The sequence below is a fragment of the Rhea pennata genome, chromosome 1 (assembly GCF_028389875.1).
Source record: "Rhea pennata isolate bPtePen1 chromosome 1, bPtePen1.pri, whole genome shotgun sequence".
Taxonomy (NCBI): Eukaryota; Metazoa; Chordata; class Aves; order Rheiformes; family Rheidae; genus Rhea; species Rhea pennata.
Window position 1 is genome coordinate 57593970 of NC_084663.1, and position 20846 is coordinate 57614815.

At 44.1% G+C, this 20846-nt stretch overlaps 1 protein-coding gene across 1 annotated transcript in view; it reads left to right on the forward strand.

Moving 5' to 3' along the window:
* MYH9 (myosin heavy chain 9) overlaps window positions 1-12990 on the forward strand; it is a 73488-nt gene extending 60498 nt beyond the window's left edge. The window contains exons 25-41 of the mRNA XM_062588729.1: window positions 639-810; window positions 1405-1617; window positions 2075-2219; window positions 2766-2972; window positions 3070-3174; window positions 4532-4684; window positions 5088-5336; window positions 5790-6002; window positions 6680-6892; window positions 7223-7384; window positions 8092-8220; window positions 8556-8644; window positions 8841-8964; window positions 10041-10249; window positions 10670-10778; window positions 11094-11266; window positions 11462-12990. Of these exons, the coding sequence (XP_062444713.1) occupies window positions 639-810; window positions 1405-1617; window positions 2075-2219; window positions 2766-2972; window positions 3070-3174; window positions 4532-4684; window positions 5088-5336; window positions 5790-6002; window positions 6680-6892; window positions 7223-7384; window positions 8092-8220; window positions 8556-8644; window positions 8841-8964; window positions 10041-10249; window positions 10670-10778; window positions 11094-11266; window positions 11462-11579 (2783 nt within the window). The 3' untranslated portion in view covers window positions 11580-12990. The remainder of the gene's footprint in view (window positions 1-638; window positions 811-1404; window positions 1618-2074; window positions 2220-2765; window positions 2973-3069; window positions 3175-4531; window positions 4685-5087; window positions 5337-5789; window positions 6003-6679; window positions 6893-7222; window positions 7385-8091; window positions 8221-8555; window positions 8645-8840; window positions 8965-10040; window positions 10250-10669; window positions 10779-11093; window positions 11267-11461) is intronic.
* The last annotated feature ends 7856 nt before the right edge of the window (window positions 12991-20846 follow it).

Consider the following 20846-nt stretch of genomic DNA (forward strand, 5'->3'; position numbering starts at 1 on the left):
CTTGTCAGCTGAGCTGTTGGTCTAAATAAAAATCCTATCCAAAGCAGCAGGCCAATGGAGAAGGGAGAGTGGTTCTCTTTCTTTCCCTGCTGTGGAAGTATCTTCACTTTTCTACTTCCAGTGGCATCAATCTATCAGGGTTAGTGCACCTTCTGATTTTCTATTTGCATGAGTTTTTCAGAGCTCAAGCTGGAGGCATTTCATCTTGAAACTGGCCTGGTTAACACAGCAGGAGTCAGCTTGTTCCCTTTCAGCGAAGGGAGAGAGGATCTTGTGTTTAGCGTCACTTAATGAGTGCTTGTGCCTCAGTGGTGTGGGTGAGGGGGGGACTGGCATTGTGCTGGTTGTTTATTTTTTACAATGAATAGAGGGGTAGTTGACAGGTGAAGGAGATGGGCATTGCCCAGATCTGGTTTGAGGCAAAATACAGGGGCAGCTGAGTGTATAGAACTTGACAGAATAATGCACTCTGGACACTGTACAAGTGTCCGAACTAATGTACTGTTTGGACACTTGTATTGCTTGCGAAGATACTATTGCTTAGATAGCTTTGTTTCCCCTGCAACGAAGTCACATGCAATGTTCTTTGAATGAGTATGCTTCATCCATGCTAACTGCTGTGTCCTCACCTCCTTCAGAACGTCTGCGACGTGAAGAGAAGCAGAGGCAAGAATTGGAAAAGACTCGCAGAAAGCTTGAAGGAGACTCCAGTGATCTACATGACCAGATTGCTGAGCTGCAGGCTCAGATTGCAGAACTTAAAATGCAGCTGGCCAAGAAGGAAGAGGAGCTACAAGCAGCCTTAGCTAGGTGAGAATCTGACCTCTTGACCACTAGATCAGGAAGTATTTCTTCGTCTTCTGTCACTTACTTTGGAATAAGGATCAAATGGAGTCTGTGACTATTGTATTTCAGTCTGACTGAATGATCTGTGTACTCAGCATCAGAGTTCTTTGGCTGCTGCGTGCTGCCATGTTCTCTATACAGGACTGGGCTATGAATATTAATTGCTCTGCATGCATTTCACTGGAACAGCAAGATTTTGGAGGGGGTTAACAAGTAGTGACAACACACTGTCTATTTCTGTGCTAGTTTCTATATTTATTTACTCACTCAAATGTCCAGTTTCCAGTGTAAAATGGTGCTTTCTCTTCTGCTTTCTTCTGTTGACTGTCTCTCTGTCACCTACTTTGAGGTAAGTAATCTTGCCCTCTCCACCACTGGGAGCTTAGTATTTGTCGATGATCTATGGATTGAAGTTTGAACATAGTCTTGCAGAACTGACCACTGCCAGCATTTTTTCTTGATCAGTCTGGGCGGGAAAGGTGTGGTGTTTTTTTTTTTTTTTTTTAATTTACACAGACTTCTAGTCAGAGTGAAATTTAAAGCATGTGTTGAATACAGGGTGGAAGAGGAAGCAGCTCAGAAGAACATGGCCCTGAAAAAGATCAGGGAGCTTGAATCCCAGATCACTGAGCTGCAAGAAGACTTGGAGTCAGAGAGAGCATTCAGGAACAAGGCTGAAAAACAGAAGCGGGATCTGGGAGAGGAGCTGGAGGCATTGAAAACAGAACTAGAAGACACACTAGATTCTACAGCTGCTCAACAGGAGCTCAGGTAATTCCAGCATCTAGATGCTTCCAGTCATTTGCTTGCTTTTGTTTTTTAAATGAATGTTGCTGCATCCAGTCTCTTATCAAAGTAAGTCTTTATCAGAATAGGCTGGTTAGCAGCTTCAGTGACTACATAGGAATTGGTGTACAAGCTGCAATCAAGACTGCATTCCCCCACCTTATGTATGAAAGTTAATTTGCTCTCTAACCACACTGATGATGACACCCATGAAACATTAATGCTTTCAAACTATTTAATTTTTAGGCTGAAAATAATGCTGTGACCTTGTGCTTACAAACCTCAGAAGGGTGTAATGCTAAGTTCTAATTTTGAAAAGTGTCTTTATATATAATAGTGCTAACCAGACCTCAGCGTTTTTCTGCATCAGAGATGCTGCTAATGGGTATGCCTATCTGTTTGATTATGTCCTTGACATCTATAGAAACTGTTAATTTTACAGGTCAAAGCGAGAGCAAGAAGTAACAGTTTTGAAGAAGGCTCTTGAGGATGAGGCAAAGACTCATGAGGCTCAAATCCAAGAGATGAGGCAGAAACATTCACAAGCTATTGAAGAGCTGGCAGAGCAGTTGGAACAAACTAAACGGGTATGTTGGAGCAGGAAACACAAGGCTAAATCAGGCAATCTCTCTGGAATGATAGCTCTAGGGCAGTGGCCAGGGCTTAAAGATGCAGAAAAATATAAAGTAGTCAGTACATTAGGCTTCTGATGCATATGTTCTTCCTCCCTTGGTAGATCATCTTTCACTAAGAATCATATATGCAGTTGCTTTTAATATTTGCATTCTTTCTTTTTTCCATTAGGCATCTTTTATTACATAGCCATGATGCTCTCTTTTTTTCCACTGCTAGCACTTGTTAACCTGTGTAACCTTTAATTTGGAAATCTGATGGTGCAAAACTGTCTAGTATTATTGTCCTCCCCAGCTGTTAAATTAGCTTCTGCTTGTCAGTGATTGGCTGTTTGAATCTGCTTTTCTGAGTCTACTTTTCTGAGTAAGCAGTCTGGGATTTAGCTGTGAAATGGACACCATTAGCCTGCCTGTTTGAATAAAAACATGCACGTGGTAAAAGTATCCTACCATATCTAAAATCTGGGTTGTTTATTTGTTTTTTTTTTCCCTCTCTTCCAGGTGAAAGCAAATCTTGAAAAAGCCAAACAAGCTCTGGAAAGTGAGAGGGTAGAGCTGTCCAATGAGGTGAAGGTGCTCCTGCAGGGCAAAGGGGATGCTGAGCACAAGCGGAAAAAAGTAGATGCCCAGCTCCAAGAACTGCAGGTGAAATTTACAGAAGGTGAAAGAGTGAAGACAGAACTTGCTGAGAGGGTGAACAAACTGCAGGTGAGCAGCATGTGTTTTCCTTTAACTTCTGTTTCAGTCTGGGGCTAGAGAAGAGAGGAGGTTGTTAATTACTGACATACTCTGATCTCTCCTTCAGGTTGAATTGGACAATGTCACAGGCCTTCTGAACCAATCTGACAGCAAGTCAATCAAATTAGCAAAGGACTTCTCTGCTCTGGAGTCACAACTTCAGGATGCACAGGTGAGAGCTTTGGAAGCTGAGGCATCCTTGTGTGTTGTATCCAGTGTCTCTTACAAATGCTGAAAGTGAGAAAGCACGGTGGACACTGTTAAATACTGGTTATGAAGCACTTTAAAGGATTGAGTCTGGCTATTTAGCTAATGTGATATACTGCATTGAATATCTTCCTATCTTCAATATCTATCAAGATACTGAATATCTTCCTCCTGCTTCTTCACTATGCAGATCACATGGAATTTTCCCTGTCTTAAATTTAGAAGTAACTATTGCCTTTCTACTTGAGAACTATATAATGCTAGAAGTGAACTGCCATGCTAGGTTTTTGAGATCTTCATAGTCAACATACGACAAGGTTTTTTTGTCATTTCGAATAAATTTCAATAGAAAATTTTATCTGATAATGGGAATGGAAAAATGGTAGATTCAAATAACGTGACTTCTCCTCCCCTCTTTCCCCCAGGAAAAATCATGCCTATTCTTATATATTAGATTAAAAGAACCATTTACTGTTTGTGGAATTGAATCTTCTGGTGAAGCACTGAGTACTAAGCAGAACACAGCGGGGTAGTTTGGTGTGTACAAACCTCCTGTGCAGTGGCTGCACAGGAAAGGAGGAGATAGCACTTGTGTAGTAAAGCAGCATGTTTTAATTATCAGTGTGTCATAGAGAATAGGACCCTTGAACTACCATTGATGATCTGCCTGCTCAGTCTGTTTTTCAAAAAGCAGACTCAAAAATAGTGCACAATACAAAAACTATGCATTGGTTTAAAGACTAGACTTACCAATCTTTGTAGGTCATTCAGTGCAAGTAATGGCAGCATAAGTTAGTAAATGTTCCTGCCTTAAGCAGGTGAATGACTAGTCTCTTAGAATTCCTCCAAGAATTCTAGAATTCTTTTGGTAAGAAGAGCAATAGTTGTTATTAACTGTGTTAAATCTTTTCAGCCTGTTGTCTGTTTCTTTGATATTTGAATATGAGAAAGTGACATGGCATAGTACAATCACACTACCATTGGGAAAAGTTTTAATGCTTTATGCTCTACTCAAAGAGGGCTCCTGAAAGAAGCGTGCAGTGGCTGCGCAGGAAAGGAAGAGAGAGCACTTGTGTAGTAAAGCAGCATGTTTTAATTATCAGTGTGTCATAGAGAATAGGACCCTTCTGGATCTTCTGTTTGTGTACTGACTTGCTGGAAGGCAAGTATTCAAATTCTGTCTTCAATTGGCTTATCTATGAAATAAGTTGCATACTTAAAGTCAACTTCAAAAGTGCTCGTCCTGGAGGGAATGGGTGAGGATTTTTAGTCTTTAATGTGAAGGAAAGGTGTGGAGTTTCACTGGAGTGTTTGTTTTATAGGAGCTACTGCAGGAGGAGACTCGCCAAAAACTGAGCCTCAGCACTAAGCTGAAGCAGATGGAAGATGAGAAGAACAGTTTCAAAGAGCAGCTGGAAGAAGAGGAAGAGGCAAAGAGAAACCTGGAGAAACAGATTTCTATTCTTCAGCAACAGGTACAGAATCTGCATCCCACAAATCAAACCCTTGAGAGGAGAGGAAGTGATAAGTGTAAATGCTGCTTGAAGGAAGTAAAAATTAAATGCAGAATTGACTTCTAGAAACAGAATCTTTCCTGGGAAAGGAAAGGTTGATTCTGCTGACCTGATTGGGAGAAAATGATTAGGTCCCTGATAATCGCAGCACATACTTCTGAATTTCTGTCCAAGAACACCTGTGGAAATTCATGGATACAGCATTATTCCAAAATAATAGTATTGTATTTGTCCCACTGTTTCTAAGTCTGGCTGAAGTAATTAGTGCAGAACTGAGCAGACTTACTTTCTCAACTCCTCTGATGCCAATAAGCCATATTGAGTGTTATGTGGCTTGGCTTCACCTGTGATGTTGGTCTTTCAGGTGATAGATGCAAAGAAGAAAATGGATGATGGTCTAGGCTGCCTTGAGTTGGCAGAAGAAGCCAGGAAAAAGCTGCAGAAGGACTTGGAGAGCTTGACCCAGCGTTATGAGGAGAAAGCGGCTGCGTATGACAAGCTAGAAAAAACAAAGACTCGCTTGCAGCAAGAGCTGGATGACATCACTGTGGACCTGGACCATCAGCGGCAGACGGTTTCCAATCTGGAGAAGAAGCAAAAGAAGTTTGATCAGGTATGGCTTAGTCATAGGGAGTTAAGTAGCTGCATCTTCCTTGCCAGGTCTGCCTGTAGGAATATCTAAGCATTGATGCATGGAGAATTCATATTTCCTTCTGAATGGAGGCATAGCATATAAGGCAGAGAAATGAGTTGCCATTGAGGTAAACTCATTCTGTTTTGGGCCTGTAAAGTTTCATGCTGTACTTTTCCTAAGGGGCTAACATTTATATTGACAAGATCAAATTCAGAACTGGAAATGATAGTTTGGAGGCCTACGGAACCAGAGGTTTGTTCATCCAGAGTCAGTTCTGATGTTTAAGACTGGGTGACATACTTAATTCTTTGAAGTTACATTTTCTTAGTTCCTTTTACCCAAGGCAGAACACTACTAAAAAGGCACTAACATAAAAAATGCATATTTAGCTTGTTAGTAATTTTTCAGAATGCTGATGCTGTACTCTTGTAGCTATTGGCAGAGGAGAAGAGCATCTCCGCCAAGTATGCGGAAGAACGGGACCGTGCTGAGGCAGAAGCTCGTGAGAAGGAGACTAAGGCCCTTTCCCTGGCCAGAGCCCTGGAAGAAGCTATAGAGGAGAAGGCTGAGCTGGAACGAGTCAATAAGCAGTTCCGCACAGAGATGGAAGACCTGATGAGTTCAAAGGATGATGTTGGGAAAAGTGTAAGTTTGAAGTTAAAACATCTGGGTAGGAAATGGCACACAGGTGATGTTTTTTGCAGTATTTTGCTAACAGTCTGTACTAGTGTGAACACACAGAGGAATGTAGCAGGAAAAACTGAAAACATTTTGGGTTTAGGAGTGTTGTAATGTTTCTGTTACAGCAGTATGCAGGAGAAATGGGTTGAAATAAAACTTACCTAGTGTAATTGTGGGAGTCAAAAGGGTATGATATAAGCCTTTTGTGTAAAATACCAAGGAGTAGCTAGACAATGGGAAACAGTAACCCAAGTATTTCAAGACACAAAAGATTATGATAAGCAGGAGAGAGAAGAAAAAAATTCAAAGGAGAAATGTTTTTCATGCCTTCTCTCAGAACCGGAGGTATCAAGCTCTGGTAAGTCTCTTGTAGGTCAGGGTTAGGCTAACAAATGATCTCTTCCCTCTTCTCCCCTTACTTTTTAGCTCTGGTCATGTATGTGTAGTAAGCAGATTCACATTGATGGCTCAGAAGTATGTAGGCAGATTCTTTGAGGGGTATCACGACACTAATAAAAGGACCAGATGTAGTGTCCTTGTATCCTGTCTAACATAAGTGGCTGTTCTCAGACTTTTTTGCTCTTAGAGGTGAAATTGCCTGCATTCTTTGAGGAAATCTAATGTGTAGAGATGTGCTGTAGGTCCATGAGCTGGAGAAGGCTAAGCGAGCCCTGGAGCAACAGGTGGAGGAGATGAAGACACAGCTGGAAGAGCTAGAGGATGAACTGCAGGCCACAGAGGATGCCAAACTGCGGCTAGAAGTGAACCAACAGGCCATGAAGGCACAGTTTGACAGAGATCTCCAGGGGCGTGATGAACAGAATGAAGAGAAGAAGAAACAGCTGATTAGACAAGTAAGAGTTGCTTCATAAATCCTGCAAGTTTTCTACATGTAAAAGCACTTGTGTTCAGAGATGTTTAGATAGGGCCAGTCCACAGATCCTTGTTAGTAGTAACTCTCCAGGCAGTGTTGCAAGGCTCTGCAAGACCTATTCCCTTGTATGCATGAGTCTCTGAACAGATTTTTTTTTGTAAAGGAACCTTTGTGGCTTTATCAGCAAAGAATCTATCCACTCCACCAGGAGAAGTGAAAGCAAGCCACATGTTTATACTTAGAATGTGAAAACTGGCTGATGGGAACTCAAGAAGCACTAATGCACTAATACCTTTATTTCTCCATACAGGTGCGGGAGATGGAGGTGGAACTGGAAGATGAAAGAAAGCAGCGTTCCATTGCTGTGGCTGCCAGGAAGAAGCTAGAAATGGACCTGAAAGATTTGGAAAGCCACATAGACACTGCTAACAAGAATCGTGAAGAAGCCCTCAAGCAGCTCCGCAAACTGCAGGTGAGGAGTTGTAACTGCTTTAGCTGCCTGCGTAAAGCATTTACCTAGGTAAACAGTGAATGCAAGATTTCACCTCATGGGAACCATGCATCACAGGAGCAGTAGAGCCTTCTGGCAATTTAGCCAGAAAGAATTATTGGCATTTCAAATACTGTTCTAACCCTTGCTCTGCCTGTTTGATTCCCTAGAAGACAAGCTATAGAGTGGACTAGAGTCTACTCTAGTCCTTACCTTGTGTCAGTCCTTTTGGAAAGAATTAATGGAGCTGCAAAGCTAGACAGAATTGAAAAGATTATGTAAACTTCTTATGCCTCAAGACAGTTCTACCACATCTTTGTAATTCCTATAGGCATTTATCTAATCTGTTCTTAGAGAAGACTCCAACTCCTCCCTAGACAATCCATTCTAGTGCTTCACTAGAAAGCTTTTTTCTGTAGTGTCTGAGGGTGTGTGTCTCTCTCCCCCCTCCCCCAATTTAAGCAGCCCTATTTGCTCCCATTACAGCATTTCCTGTTACTTTTAAAGTAGAAAAAGAATTATTCTTTCTTTTTTTACAGCAAGCTGTAAAACAATTAGCTAAAAAAAAGATTAGCTAAAGATTAATCAAGTCCTTGTTTCCATTTTTTCTCCATGTTTCCTGTAAGGTAAACAGCTCTGTTCATGTGGATGCTCTGAAATTGATCCTTTTTTTAATTCTCCCTTTTCAGGCACAAATGAAGGATTACATGAGGGAACTGGAAGACACACGTACTTCCAGAGAGGAGATCTTGGCACAGGCTAAAGAGAATGAGAAGAAGTTGAAGAGCATGGAGGCAGAGATGATCCAGTTGCAGGAGGTAATGGAGTATGCATACAGGTCTAGTTCATTTTCTTTGGCCAAGAACTAAGTGTAGCAGTCTAAGCTTGAGTGGTTATTTCTCTTTTTTCTTTTTTGCTTTGTTCAAATACAAGGTCCATTTTCAGCAGCAGAATTTGGCCCTTTCTTGACAGCTATAATAGGAGTGATGCAAAACAAAGCAAGCTATGGGTAGGGTAGGGGGAAAACAGGCTATGTCCTATTAAGTCTGAATCTAGCTAGAGACTATTCCACCCATTATAGTATCTGCTTTTCCTATTCTGCATTAATTGGTACCTTCCTATTGCATCACTGACCGTCTCGTTTTCATTCCAGGAGCTTGCAGCTGCTGAGCGTGCCAAGCGCCAGGCCCAACAAGAAAGGGATGAATTGGCTGATGAGATTGCCAACAATAGTGGTAAAGGGTGAGTAATGTTCCCCTGCTCAAGGGTGGAGGAGCTGGTCTGAGAAAATACTTCGTAGACTGTTATTTTTATATAGACTGCAGTACGTGCTGTACCCTCTGCTCTTTTGAAACATTGAGCTCATTTTGTAAAACTCTAAGTGGCAAGTTTTCCCCAAGGCACTAATGCCATCCACACTAATGCTTCTGTCCTACAGAGCACTGGCTTTGGAGGAGAAGAGACGCCTAGAGGCCCGGATAGCTCAGCTGGAGGAGGAGTTGGAGGAGGAGCAAGGCAATACAGAGATGATCAATGATCGGCTCAAGAAGGCAAATCTTCAGGTACTTGTTCAAGCTGGATCTGCTGGTAGAAGTGCTCAAACTTGTGTAAACTGCTGAACTGTGGTCTGGTTTGTATACAGTATAGGCCCTCTGCAGTATATTGCATAGACATGAGCAAGATAAAGCACCTGAACACTGCAATAAAGAAAACAGAAAGGGGGGCAGCCAGTGCTCATAACAGCTCACTGATTTTGATCCTGGAGTAGCAAATCATTTGCATGAGACAAGATAGCTGGAACAGTCTCACAGGTTTATCAGAAATTCCTGGTCTCTCTTTTCCTGCACTAAGGGATTACACAAAATATGATCTATAGCATGCTTTTCCCACTTGGAAGCTGAACAGTGCCACAGTGAGTATGGAAAGTGACTTTCTGTCAGTCTTACACTTCTTCAGACTAAATTCCGTATGGAATTGTTAGGCTGCTATAGAAACCGTGATCTTAATCTGACTGTTTGGTGTGGTTTATTTGTCTGACTTTGAGAGTCAAGCATATTTTCTTAGTTTTCAAAAGCCAAGGTGCCAGGCTGATGGCTTTCCAAATGGTTTGTTGACTCCAGTAGGCCAAAGCATAGTCTTCTACTTGATTAACTATGAGACACAGCCCTGGGGCTTGGAAGTGGATTGAGTCTTGCTCTTTCACTTTTGAAAGTCAGTATTTTTAGGCTGCTTCTGTCTAATGGAAGTAAACAAACAGCAAATACTTGCTGAATTAAAGCACGTGTATTGAATCCACTGGCTTCAGCGTGGATACAATCTAATAAGACTGATTCACTGCATTAAGTGCCAAACCACGGCTTTTATCCTAGACAGAGTTATAGTGGCTGGCAAATCCAGCCATGAGAAGAGCTTGATAAACCTGTTCAAGGAATTACTTTGAAAAGCTGGGCAAACTCAGACTTTGTGAGAGGTGGTCTATATCTCTGTCTACAGAGAGATGCTTTCTGTGGCAGAGTATTCCAAGCATTCAGCTCACCCTGTGGGTATTTTTTCTTTTGCAGGTCAGCAGGTACCTGAGAAATACACCACCCTTTCAGACTGGAACTCTCAGTATGCTAAGTACTTCTTCTCTCCCCAGATTGATCAGATGAATGCTGACCTGAATGCTGAGCGCAGCAATGCACAGAAGAATGAGAATGCTCGCCAGCAGATGGAGCGCCAGAACAAGGAGCTCAAGCTTAAGCTGCAGGAGATGGAGAGCGCAGTGAAGTCCAAGTATAAGGCTACCATCACAGCCTTGGAGGCAAAGATAGCACAGCTGGAAGAGCAGTTGGACATGGAGACAAAGTACGTCCCATCGGAAATTACTGTTTCATTACAAGCCTCTATCTGCTCTGGGATATCAAGTCCTGAACAGATTCTGATTTATATGAGAGAGGGCCTCATCTTAGGTACTGAGTAGTATAGAGAAGTAAGCTCTTCACAAACCTTCCTCGTTTTTGTTGTACAGACTGCTAACTTCCAAGCTTCACCATTCTGAATGCTGCAGCTGTGATGCAATGTTGTTGTCCCTTAGTAGCTTCAAAAAGAGTCATACTCTGACTTCAGTGCCTTTTTGGTCATTTCTGGAAAATCTTTTCTCCCATCCCCTTTGCTCTAAGTTATTATGACTAGTGGCATCTTCTTTGTTTCTAACTTACCTATTTCAGGTCTTTGGGGGGACAACAGATAATCTTTTGTCTTAGCTATCACTATATTTCTGTGTAGGGAGCGCCAGGCAGCCAGCAAGCAGGTGCGCCGTGCTGAGAAGAAGCTGAAAGATATCTTGCTGCAGGTGGATGATGAGAGGCGTAATGCTGAACAATTCAAAGATCAGGTGTGTATAGTTACCCACAGGATCAGTGAGTCTTCTGGTGGGAGGATTTCTGGTGAACAAAGTATCATTTGCATTTAGAAGGCTCTAGCATTATCCTTCCTATGAATTTCTCTCCTTTTTCCCTCACTGTGATAATTACAAGATGATACAGATGAAAATGTGATGCTTTTAAGGAAAAGCTTGGAGCTGTCTTGTCACAAGCAGCTGTCCTCAGGAAGGGGGGAGGAGGATGTTATTCAAAAACTCCTTGCTGCTATAGCTGCAGCAGTGCTGTAACTCTGGGCAAAGCTGACCTCCTTTCCCTTACACGCTCAGGCGGACAAGGCAAACATGCGCTTGAAGCAGCTGAAGCGGCAGCTTGAGGAAGCTGAAGAAGAGGCCCAGCGAGCCAATGCATCTCGTAGGAAGCTCCAGCGTGAACTGGAGGATGCCACTGAAACAGCTGATGCGATGAATAGAGAGGTCAGCTCCCTCAAGAGCAAACTCAGGTAAGGCTGGGTGTTTTATGTGATACCTTGCAGCCAGTCCAGCGTAGTCTTGCTAGTCTTGCTGTAACTGCCCACAGTGGCATTTGCTCACAGCAAGGAGTGTGACGGGGCACTTCCTTACCTCTCTCCAAAGCCTGCCTTGTCTGGTAGTCAGTGAAATCTTGAGTTACTGACATACTGTCCTTCCTTCCTTAGGCGTGGGGACCTGCCATTTGTTGTGCCACGTCGGATTGGCAGGAAGGGTGCAGGAGAGTGCTCTGATGAGGAAGTGGATGGCAAGGCAGATGCTGGTGATGCCAAAGCTACTGAATAAGTCCTCTCATTTGACCCAGGTTACATGTGATGGAGTGACCCATCCACCTTCCCCTCTTCCATTGGACTTTCTGCAGACCCTCTCCTCCTAAATTGGCTGGGAATCTGCACAGCAAACCCAGCTCTGTGTATCTAGAGCCATTGGGCATCTGTATTCCTAGCTTCCTGCTCTTTTCTAATCCTCTGTGTATTTAATGCCAAAGATTTGTGGCTCTGAAATCTGACCAGCAGAGTTTGGCAACTACGAAGGCCTGTAGGACTGTCTGTGCCATGTCTGCTGGTGAATCCTTTCACAGTTTGGAGGGAGTGGGGTTAGGGAAAGATTATTTTTACTGTAAATCTACTTTTTGTCTTCAGATCCTAGCCACAGGGAAGCACCTTCCTGTATTCTTTCTCTTCCATCTTTGTTTGCTTTTGGCAATCATGTTCAGTGACCTCAGACTTCTGCCTCTTAACCTGCCCACCCACAAGGTTTGGGAGCAGTTTCAGGAATAACGGTGTGCTTTGGCCATGGCAATTCACCTTTTCTTTCGCATGTTTCCAGGGAGAGGTGAGGAGGGAAGCTTCTCTCAGGATCAACCACCTGGAGGACTTGCCAAAGTTGTTTTTTTTTTTTTTTCCTTTTTCTATTTTTTCCCCTTCTCCTCATTTTTATTATCTGGACAGATCTCTGAAGTGCAATGATGTCCTGTTATTGTCTCTGCCTCTGAGCAGTTTTGTCTAAGGTAGTGTGGACCAGTAGCTAGTGACAGGCAGGGGAAGCAGAAGAATGTCCTTGTGCTTGTCCAGGAATCTCTAGGGGACCAAATATATTTAATGGTAATAGGCAGAATCTGGAGGAATTTTATAGAGTAATGGGCAGAGGGTGGGGATATGGGGAAGGAAAAATCCCTCTTTTATTGACATGTCCAAGCCTCTTGTACCTGCTCTGTAACTAGGGGTTGGGATTAGTTATTCTGCACCATTGACTAAGAGTATATTAAAAACCCTTTAATCTGCACAGATATATGTAAGGCCTTTGTATCTCTCATAATAAGTAATTAAGAAAAAAATAAAGGTCTTTATCACTGCCTTTTTATTGGGACCATGGTTATATAGAGATAGTCTTTACTTTTCTACACTGTACACTGGTTGCTGGATTTACCTTTATTCTTAACCATATTGTATATGCTGCATTTAGACCTACTTATGAGCAAAGTAAAAATAATTAAATATGAAGCACCATACTGTATGCCTGAAGTGCTCTAAATGCAGGAGCCTCATGTCCCAATTGCTGTCACAAAAAATTAAAAAAATGTTTTATATAATAAAAGTGCCTTAGCATGTGCCTCAGCTGTGTGTCACCACTACAGTCAGTAATGGTTTACTGGTGCTCCACTGATGTTACCAATAAAGATTATCCATGTGCTGCAGTCTGCGTGCTTTTGTTGCTGTTCCGTCCTCTAAGTGCAGTGAAGACCATGTGTGCAGCTTCTAAAGGAAGCAGTGGTGGTGTCAGATCATTAGCTGGTCAAATGTTCTGTCAAATGAGCTGCAGCCCCTCTCAGGTCTTAAGTGACTCTCCATAGCTGCTCTCAGATGTTACAGTACCCACAATGTATTGCTAGGGCAGCTGGCAGCAACCACCACTAGGAACTTCAGAGGAGGATAATATACCTCTTTTGTATGCAGTTAACTTGAACCATAAGGCTGTAAATTTGAGCTGAGCTAGCTCTGTTCTTGGTCTGAAGGCAGTGTTTCTGAGTCTAAAATGTTTTATGACAACTGTACAAAGAAATAAATGTTGATAGAGGAAATAATAAGAAAAAAATGTTGGTAGATGTCTAGAAGTCAATTTTAATCAATAGATTAGAAAAAATCCTTTAAATCATCATCTTTCTCCTTTTGTAATCTACTTTTGTAAAATTTTCCTTAGAAATAAGAAAATTGTGACTGTATTCTTCCATAAATTGTCATAGGTGCTCAAGAAGTGTAGCAAACTGGAGCATAATATTAGTTCCCGCCCCTGTTACCTCCTCCTTCGTGACTGTACTGAAGCTTGCATCTGTGGAGCAGGTTTGAGGTCCCTGAACTCTCTGCCTGTGCAGTGTCACAGCCATAGCTCTGTTAAGAAGACTTGATCCTGCAGCTCACTGATGGTCCTGAAATCAAATTCTCCATTATCTGCAGAAGTGATGTTGCAGACTTATGTTGGTTCTTATATGATACAGATGTTGCTCTGATAAGTGTAATCACTTCCCTTTCTTCCCACATTGGCTGAGACTTAAACCTAGATAAGAAAATCTGAGTTAGCAACTGCTGTAGGGGCTGCAGTGAGTGGAAGTGACTCAGAGCAAGTGTGGATGCTCACCAGGAAGTGGTATTGTACAGCCAGCAAGCGTTGCTACAAAAGGGAGTGCTGGAAAACATGGAGCAATGAAGATGCAGCTTCAGTAAACTGATTCTCAGAGGATTGGTCTTCAGTAGGCATTGGAAGGGTCTGAGCAAGAGGAGACACATGAGTATAGTTTCCAAAGATGCAACGGTTAGTGGTAAAGCTAGTTGCAAGCATTCATGTCCCTGCACGAGACTGTTATGCTAGCAGAGTGGCTTACGGGTCTATGCTGTAATGTAGATCATTAAAATTAATAACTCAGGCTAAAAATAATAATCTTAGTGATGCAGGTTACAGCATGGCCCTTGCAGGTTGTTTTAATGGTAGAACACAGGAGTGGTGGAGAAGGCAGAGCAGTCGGCCTTGTCACAGCCTCAGGGATGTGGAGGCAAATTGCTAAACCTGCAGCATGAAGTTGTGCTGTGGAAAGCCTTTCTGCACAAATAGGAGTTGAATGTTAGTCTTGTTTGTGCTACAGTTTGCCCAAGGGTAGAGTGAAGACAATCCGTATCAGAGCTAGTTGTGGTTGGTTTCACTTAGCACAACAATGACTTGTCAGATTTAGGAAGGGGATTTAACCCCCTTCTATTTCCTTCCCACCTTGTCTCAAATATCACTTCTTTGGAACATTGGCATTAATGGAGCCTCACCTTTCTCTGGAAGGAGGGCAGAGGTTAGATGGCTCTGGGCCTAGGATGCTTCAGTGACAGACACACAATAGGGAAGGGGTAAGCTATGATAGAAATTTTCAACACAGCTCTCCTGTGTCTGGAGGAGATGCAGGCAAGGGAGGGTTTGGACAGAGCTGTGGTTTGAGTGATCTCAAATTAAAATGCAGCCTGACCAGGCTTGCTACAGCCTGATAGAGTAGAGATTTGTGAGCAATGGTTCCTCAGGGCATGTAAAGCATTAACTATTGGTTTGTATTGCCTAGGACCATGTGTCTTTGCAGATGCACAACTTGATTCATGGCACATTTTGCCGGGAGGAAGCTCTGAAGTTACGTAGTGTGGTCTCCCTATCCTTGCTGCGTAAGGGACCGAGCTCTCTGTCTTGGAAGCCCAGCCTAGCCCTGAGAGCTGCTCAAACTATTCTTGAGATGCTTTGTCCCAATCCTGCCGGAGAGATCCCACTGCCTAGCATTCCCTGAAAAGCTTTGGATCCAAGCCTTGCCTGGGGCATGTCCTTTTGAATCTTGTCTCCAAGTATATCTGGAGAAAACCTTCCTTATTCCAGGATAGGCAGTCAATATTAGTAGAGAACCATTTGCCATCTGCCTGAACTTACTTCTTTCTCTGCTCTGATGCCAAGATAGTGAGCCAAAATAGAAAAGAGGGGGGGGGAAAGATGCTCTAGATCTAAATCTGTGACTCTCCAGTCCTTGCTACAATTTCAAGCCAGTATGGATGAGTGGCAGTGCAGCAAAAAGAAAAGAAAAATGTGAAGCGTTTCAAGTGGTGATGGTCTGGTATGTGAGAGGAAGGATGCTGGAATCCCTTCTCAAGTCATCGTGTGTGCTGAGGCAGTCTTTCTCACCAAGATCAGGGGGTTGGATGAAGGTCCTTTCAATTCTAAAAAGGAAAATTTATAGAGGAAGACTCTTAAAAATACACTAGGTGGAAGTACAGTTACCTTTGGACTAGGCAGTCACTTGTTTCCACAGAAGGAATATTTAAGGCAGGCTACCTTATTTGCTTTCCTACAGCTGCTAAGATTGAATGCACAAGCTGCACTTAATGCATGCCCCTGACTAGTAGGTCTGCCTTAAAAGTTTCATTATTGCTCAGCATCCTGGTCATAAGGAAGAACAAGAGAGAAATTGGAGAACTGATGGTGGAGTGCCTGGTCTCACTATTCCATGTTGTTCGTTAACTAGCAGCACAAAACTAAATTATCTGGAATTATATTGTGGATACACTACAGCCTTAATTGACTCACCTAGTTGTGATGGAAAGTCTGTGAAACCACATGGAAAATAGTGTTATGACAGAGTATATCACTCAGGATAAATGGATTACTTTTTTGAACTCCTTTTTTGAGTATAAGCCATCACTCATCATCTCAAATTTAATGTAAGGCCAGACTGAAGTGGAGCTCCATAGCAGGAAAAAATCTTAGTGGAGACGAAGTACTAGTGAAGAGAACTGGTTTTGTTCAGCTGATAGATTTTCCTAGAAGCAGCAAAACGCCAAACTGTATAGGCAAAAGATGCACTGATCAGCTGAACTCATAAGCAAATCTACACCATTTTGGGGGGATGAAGTGATGACTAAATGAAAAAAAAGAACAGCTGAAGAAATTTTCCTTCTGCTTTTCATTCCTGCTGTATCCAGGGAAACAGATCTCTGTGTGTTGCCTTATCAAGAAGCAGCATCATGTCAGAGCAGAGCTCACCTTCCACTTTTCCTCCTCCAAGCTCCTGGCTGAGCTTCAGCAGGAAGTGGCCCTGGTGATATGGGCTATTGGGTAGGAACCATCAGGCACCTGGTACTCACTTCCCCTCCATCAGGGAAAAAAAAATCCTAGATCAGGCACAGATGGGAGAGCATTGAGACCACTTTGGCTGCCTCTTCCCTTTTGGATTCCCTTTTGCAACCCTGGGCTCCTCAGGGCTGAGGAGGACCATGGCAAACTGCACAGCCCTGTGGGCCTGGTGGATTGCTGCAGTCTCCCCAAGCTGCCCTGTGGCCAGTGGGTGTGTGTCAACAGCCTCCTGTTTCATTTCCTTCTTGGCACTTCCCCACTGAGCCTACAGGGTTGAGAAAGGCAGGGGGGCTGCATGTGTCATGCCTGCACTGCTGAATTCATCCCAGGTTAGAAGAGGCTCTTTCAGAGCCTCTCTCTGCTTTCTGAAGCATCCTCTGCAGCCAGTGCACACATGAGGATCTCACCTCTGGAGCACAGACAAGCTCAGATGTCAGGCAACTCCTATCAGCTTGCATAAGTACTAATGTCGATAGGAACTGCAGCAGGCTTTGAATCAGAGGTATTGGCTCAGCCAAAAGAGGTTTTAACCAGGTAACACACAGCCCAATTTGCTGTGCGGGCTTTTGATCCTTTCTGCTGTCGATGTAATTGTGTGCTGTGCAGCTTGCAATGAGCCAGCTCATCGTTTTTGGAAGCACGATGCACCCAGCTGTCTTGCACTGATGTGCCCTTGTTGGTAAGGCACAGATAAACCTCTTGATCAGCTCTTGCTTGAAGCAAAGCTCACTGTTTCTCTGTTGGCTGTTCCATCACCTGGTGAGTTTTGGGAAGTGACTCCAAGGACATTGGTTGTACCCTTGGCAAGGATCTGCAGTTAAGAAATTTAGTGGGATCCCACACAAGGATAAGGTGACCCTGTAGCAGGAACAGCCTGGACACAAAACTGTGAGCCAAAGCTCCCAGTCTGACGTGTATCTGGTGCTGTCCTCATAGGAGCTGTGGTGGTTGTTTTGTTCTCTTTGCTGTCAAACTAAGGGGAGTTTTTCTGTGCTACATCCCCTTCCCTTTGCTAAGGGAAGTGCTCACCTTTCTCTTACAGCCAGTGGGGCAGATGCAAAGAAGAGAAGGCTGGCATGGATCATAGGCCTATTACAGTGGAGAAAAATGCATCAATCTGTACAGCATAAGAGAGGAAGTCTGCACCAACAGTAGACTTCACTTACTTACCTTTGAGATCATTCACCTAAACCACTCCCTGGGTAGAAGATAGGAAAACCAGAGTGGTTTGAACAGATAAGCTTACGATACCTGCAGGGATGACTGGTTCTGGCCACATATCCCCACTGCCACCAGCAGAAACATCAGGGTATTGAATCAGCATAGACTCTCCAATGCCATGTGCTTTGTGGCCTGCACAGCTAGCCCTGGCCTTGAAGGGCACAGCGCAGCCCCAGACAGGCTGCAGAGAGAGATTTTAAGAAAGAATAAAGACTTGAAAGCCCTGCCTAGGAAAAGATCTGACTCGTTTGCTTTAGGCAGTGGATGAATGGGAAGGTTAGCGGGGGGACGGGGCGGTAGGAGGAGACACACATAAGGAGACCAGATCAGGGCTTCTCTTTGGTGCCTTTGTCATAACCCAGGAGCAAAGGGGCATGTAATGGAGAGAGAGAGAGAATGTAGAAATTCAGAAAAGCTACTGGGTCCTGCATATAATTAGCCCTTGAACTGTGCACAGAAAGGGGTCAGGTCCAAAGACTCAGCAAGAGCCAAGAAAGGCCTGGATGCCTCTCGGGGAAACAAGAATGTCTAACACTAAATCAATGCAACAAAGAAAGGCTGTCAGAAACAAGAGGGTGGAAGATCCCACAGGTGCTGGGGGGGCATTCAACCCACAGCTGGCTTCACGTTTCCAAAACCTCCAAAGCCAGCTGCCTGCCCCTCTCTGAAACAAGTTCCTAAACCAGACAGGTACCTGGCTGGATCCTACAGGCTAGTTCTTCCTTCAGGGTGAGGTGTTCCTAGTCACATCACTTAGGGAAAAGCCACCTGAGGCTTGGATGGGCACACAGGCAGCGGGAGATTACACAGCAAGCACAGTGCTAAACATTGGAGTGTCAGCAGCATCCAGCACCAGACACCACTGCCCAGGGAAAAGACATATCTGAGAGCTTGGCTTGGGCAAGCATGGGGCACCTTGTTTTGCTTTGACTGGGAATGAGGAAGCTCAGACCATGGTGTCCAGTCCTTTCCAGCCTTTCTGGCACTATCCTTGCATCTCCCCAACCCTGGGTCCTGCTGAATCCAAGCCCCTGGTGCCAAGGGCTGAAGGCAGTCAGGAATGGGATAACATAGAACTGTTTGGGGACCACTGAGATCACAGGGCTCCACCAGCCCTTGCAGCTTGGGTGAATTTCTGCTGGAGGCCCAGAGGTGTTTCCTGTCAAATTCTGCAGCAGTCTCTCAGCAGCCTGAGCCTCTATGTGCTCATGTTGGAGTACCTGCCATAGGGCACGGAGCAGGGCAGAGCTGCATCTGGAATAATCATGAAGAGAGTCTGGAAATATTTTCTCCAGTTAAAGCCAGATTTCAAGGTCTCAGTCTCTTTTGCAGATGGACTGGCTGTTCACTGCTCAGCTCTACTGTCTGGGCTCTGGCAGGTCCCAGGCCCTGAAAAATCTTCCTGAGGCAAGTTAAAAGATCCTTGGCATTAATTATTAATGTATTTCTCAGTATTGGCAGAAGGCAGCAGAAGCCTCGGGTATTGCCATCAATCCCAGTTTTGTAGCTGAGATCTTCAGCAAGGCTGTTTTTGGCCCGAGATGCCAGCTAGACTGGGCACCTCAGCTAAGACACATGCTTCTTCAAGCAGTGGAGCCATGAAGTGCTGCAGCAGTTCACTTTGCATTCAATGCAGACACTTTTCCATGACAAGCAGTTGTATGCAATTAGGGTTTCCCCCAGCTGAACTGCTTGTAAGCCTCAACATCCTCCACCCCACCCCAAACACGCACACACAGACACACTTCTACAACCTGTATTATGGGGCACCTGCCCTGGTCACAGTACCTCTAGTTCTCACATCAGGAGAAGCTGCCTCAGAACGGCACCACGAACTCTTAAAAGCTGCAAGACTATTAAAATAAACTGTCACGAGACGTTCATACCAAACAGAAAGCATAAACTTTGAGCTTCTTAGTCTCTTAGGAAAGATAATCTATATTTATACAGAACAGAAATGCCTTGAATTTGGGAAGCAGTTGGGCAATGCTGGCAGGAGACTCCCCAAACCGGCTTCTTTCCAGCTAACGACAGGCTGTGTGTGGGTAGGAGAGCTGCTGTGGGCAGCTGACTCAGATTTCCCTATTTGAACAAAGCCTTTCCTGGCCATTGGGATGAAGGAAGGAAATATCCTTCAGCAAACCCAGCTTCATTAAGTGCCTTCTCTGGAAACACCCCTCCTTTCTTCTTGGCAAGGCCTGGCTGTAGGAGAGCAGCATGGCTGGGCTGTGGGAGCTGAGGGGAGAGTCCTGGATGCCACCCACTGGCAGTGCCCCTGGTCTGGGGCATCTCTCTGCTGTGGCCCTGCTCATTGGGATGTGGGGCTGAGCCCTGGGCTGGTGTCTCCCAAGGGAGTCAGTGCATTTCAGATGCAGGAAATCTCTTGCAGGGACAGCTGTATATTGTGCTAAGGGAGCAACATGACCACATCTCCTGGTATTTCCTGCAGGAAGCAAGGTGCAGGGCCCAGGTCTCCCATGCCTGACTGAGTGCCTCCCAGTGCTGATATCCCCATGTGCCACACTCATCCCCTCCTCACAGTCCATTCTGAGCTTGAGTTGAACTTCACATAGCCACATCCCACTGAGACGGAACTTTGCCTGCTAATTGAAGCAGGCTGGTAGGACTTTCCCCGCACTGGGGCCAACCAGAAGAGCCCACAACTCCCTCTGCACTTAATTTTTCAAGCATAAGTTAGAAATTGCTTAACATCTTTCCTGCTGCTCCCAGCACACCATCCATCAACCTTTACTGCCTTTGCCTCTATCCAGGGCAGGCTGGCTACGAGTTTCTGGTGCTCAGAAAGGCAAATCAGTCTGTTACCCTTACTGAAACTAAGGAATTTAGGGTCTTTTATAGGCTGGAGATAAGGGCTTGACTTCAGCCACCAGAATACCTTCACTGATTATGATTACACCACTACCTTCATTGGATGGTGGCACTGCCTAGCTCCTCTCATGGTTGAAAGTTGTGTCACTTCTATGCACAGACCAGAACTAATTAATCATACTTAAGTCTCCAGGTGAGAAAAAAGCAAGCAGTAGGTCCAAGTAATGATTATACAGAAAAGTTATGTTTTGACTCAGGTCTCACTTTACCTGCTTAGCTTTTGGGTATTCTCTTTCTTCTTCTCTGGTTATAACCAGAATAGACCTGCTTGCTAACCAGGCCAGATATAGTGCCAGGATA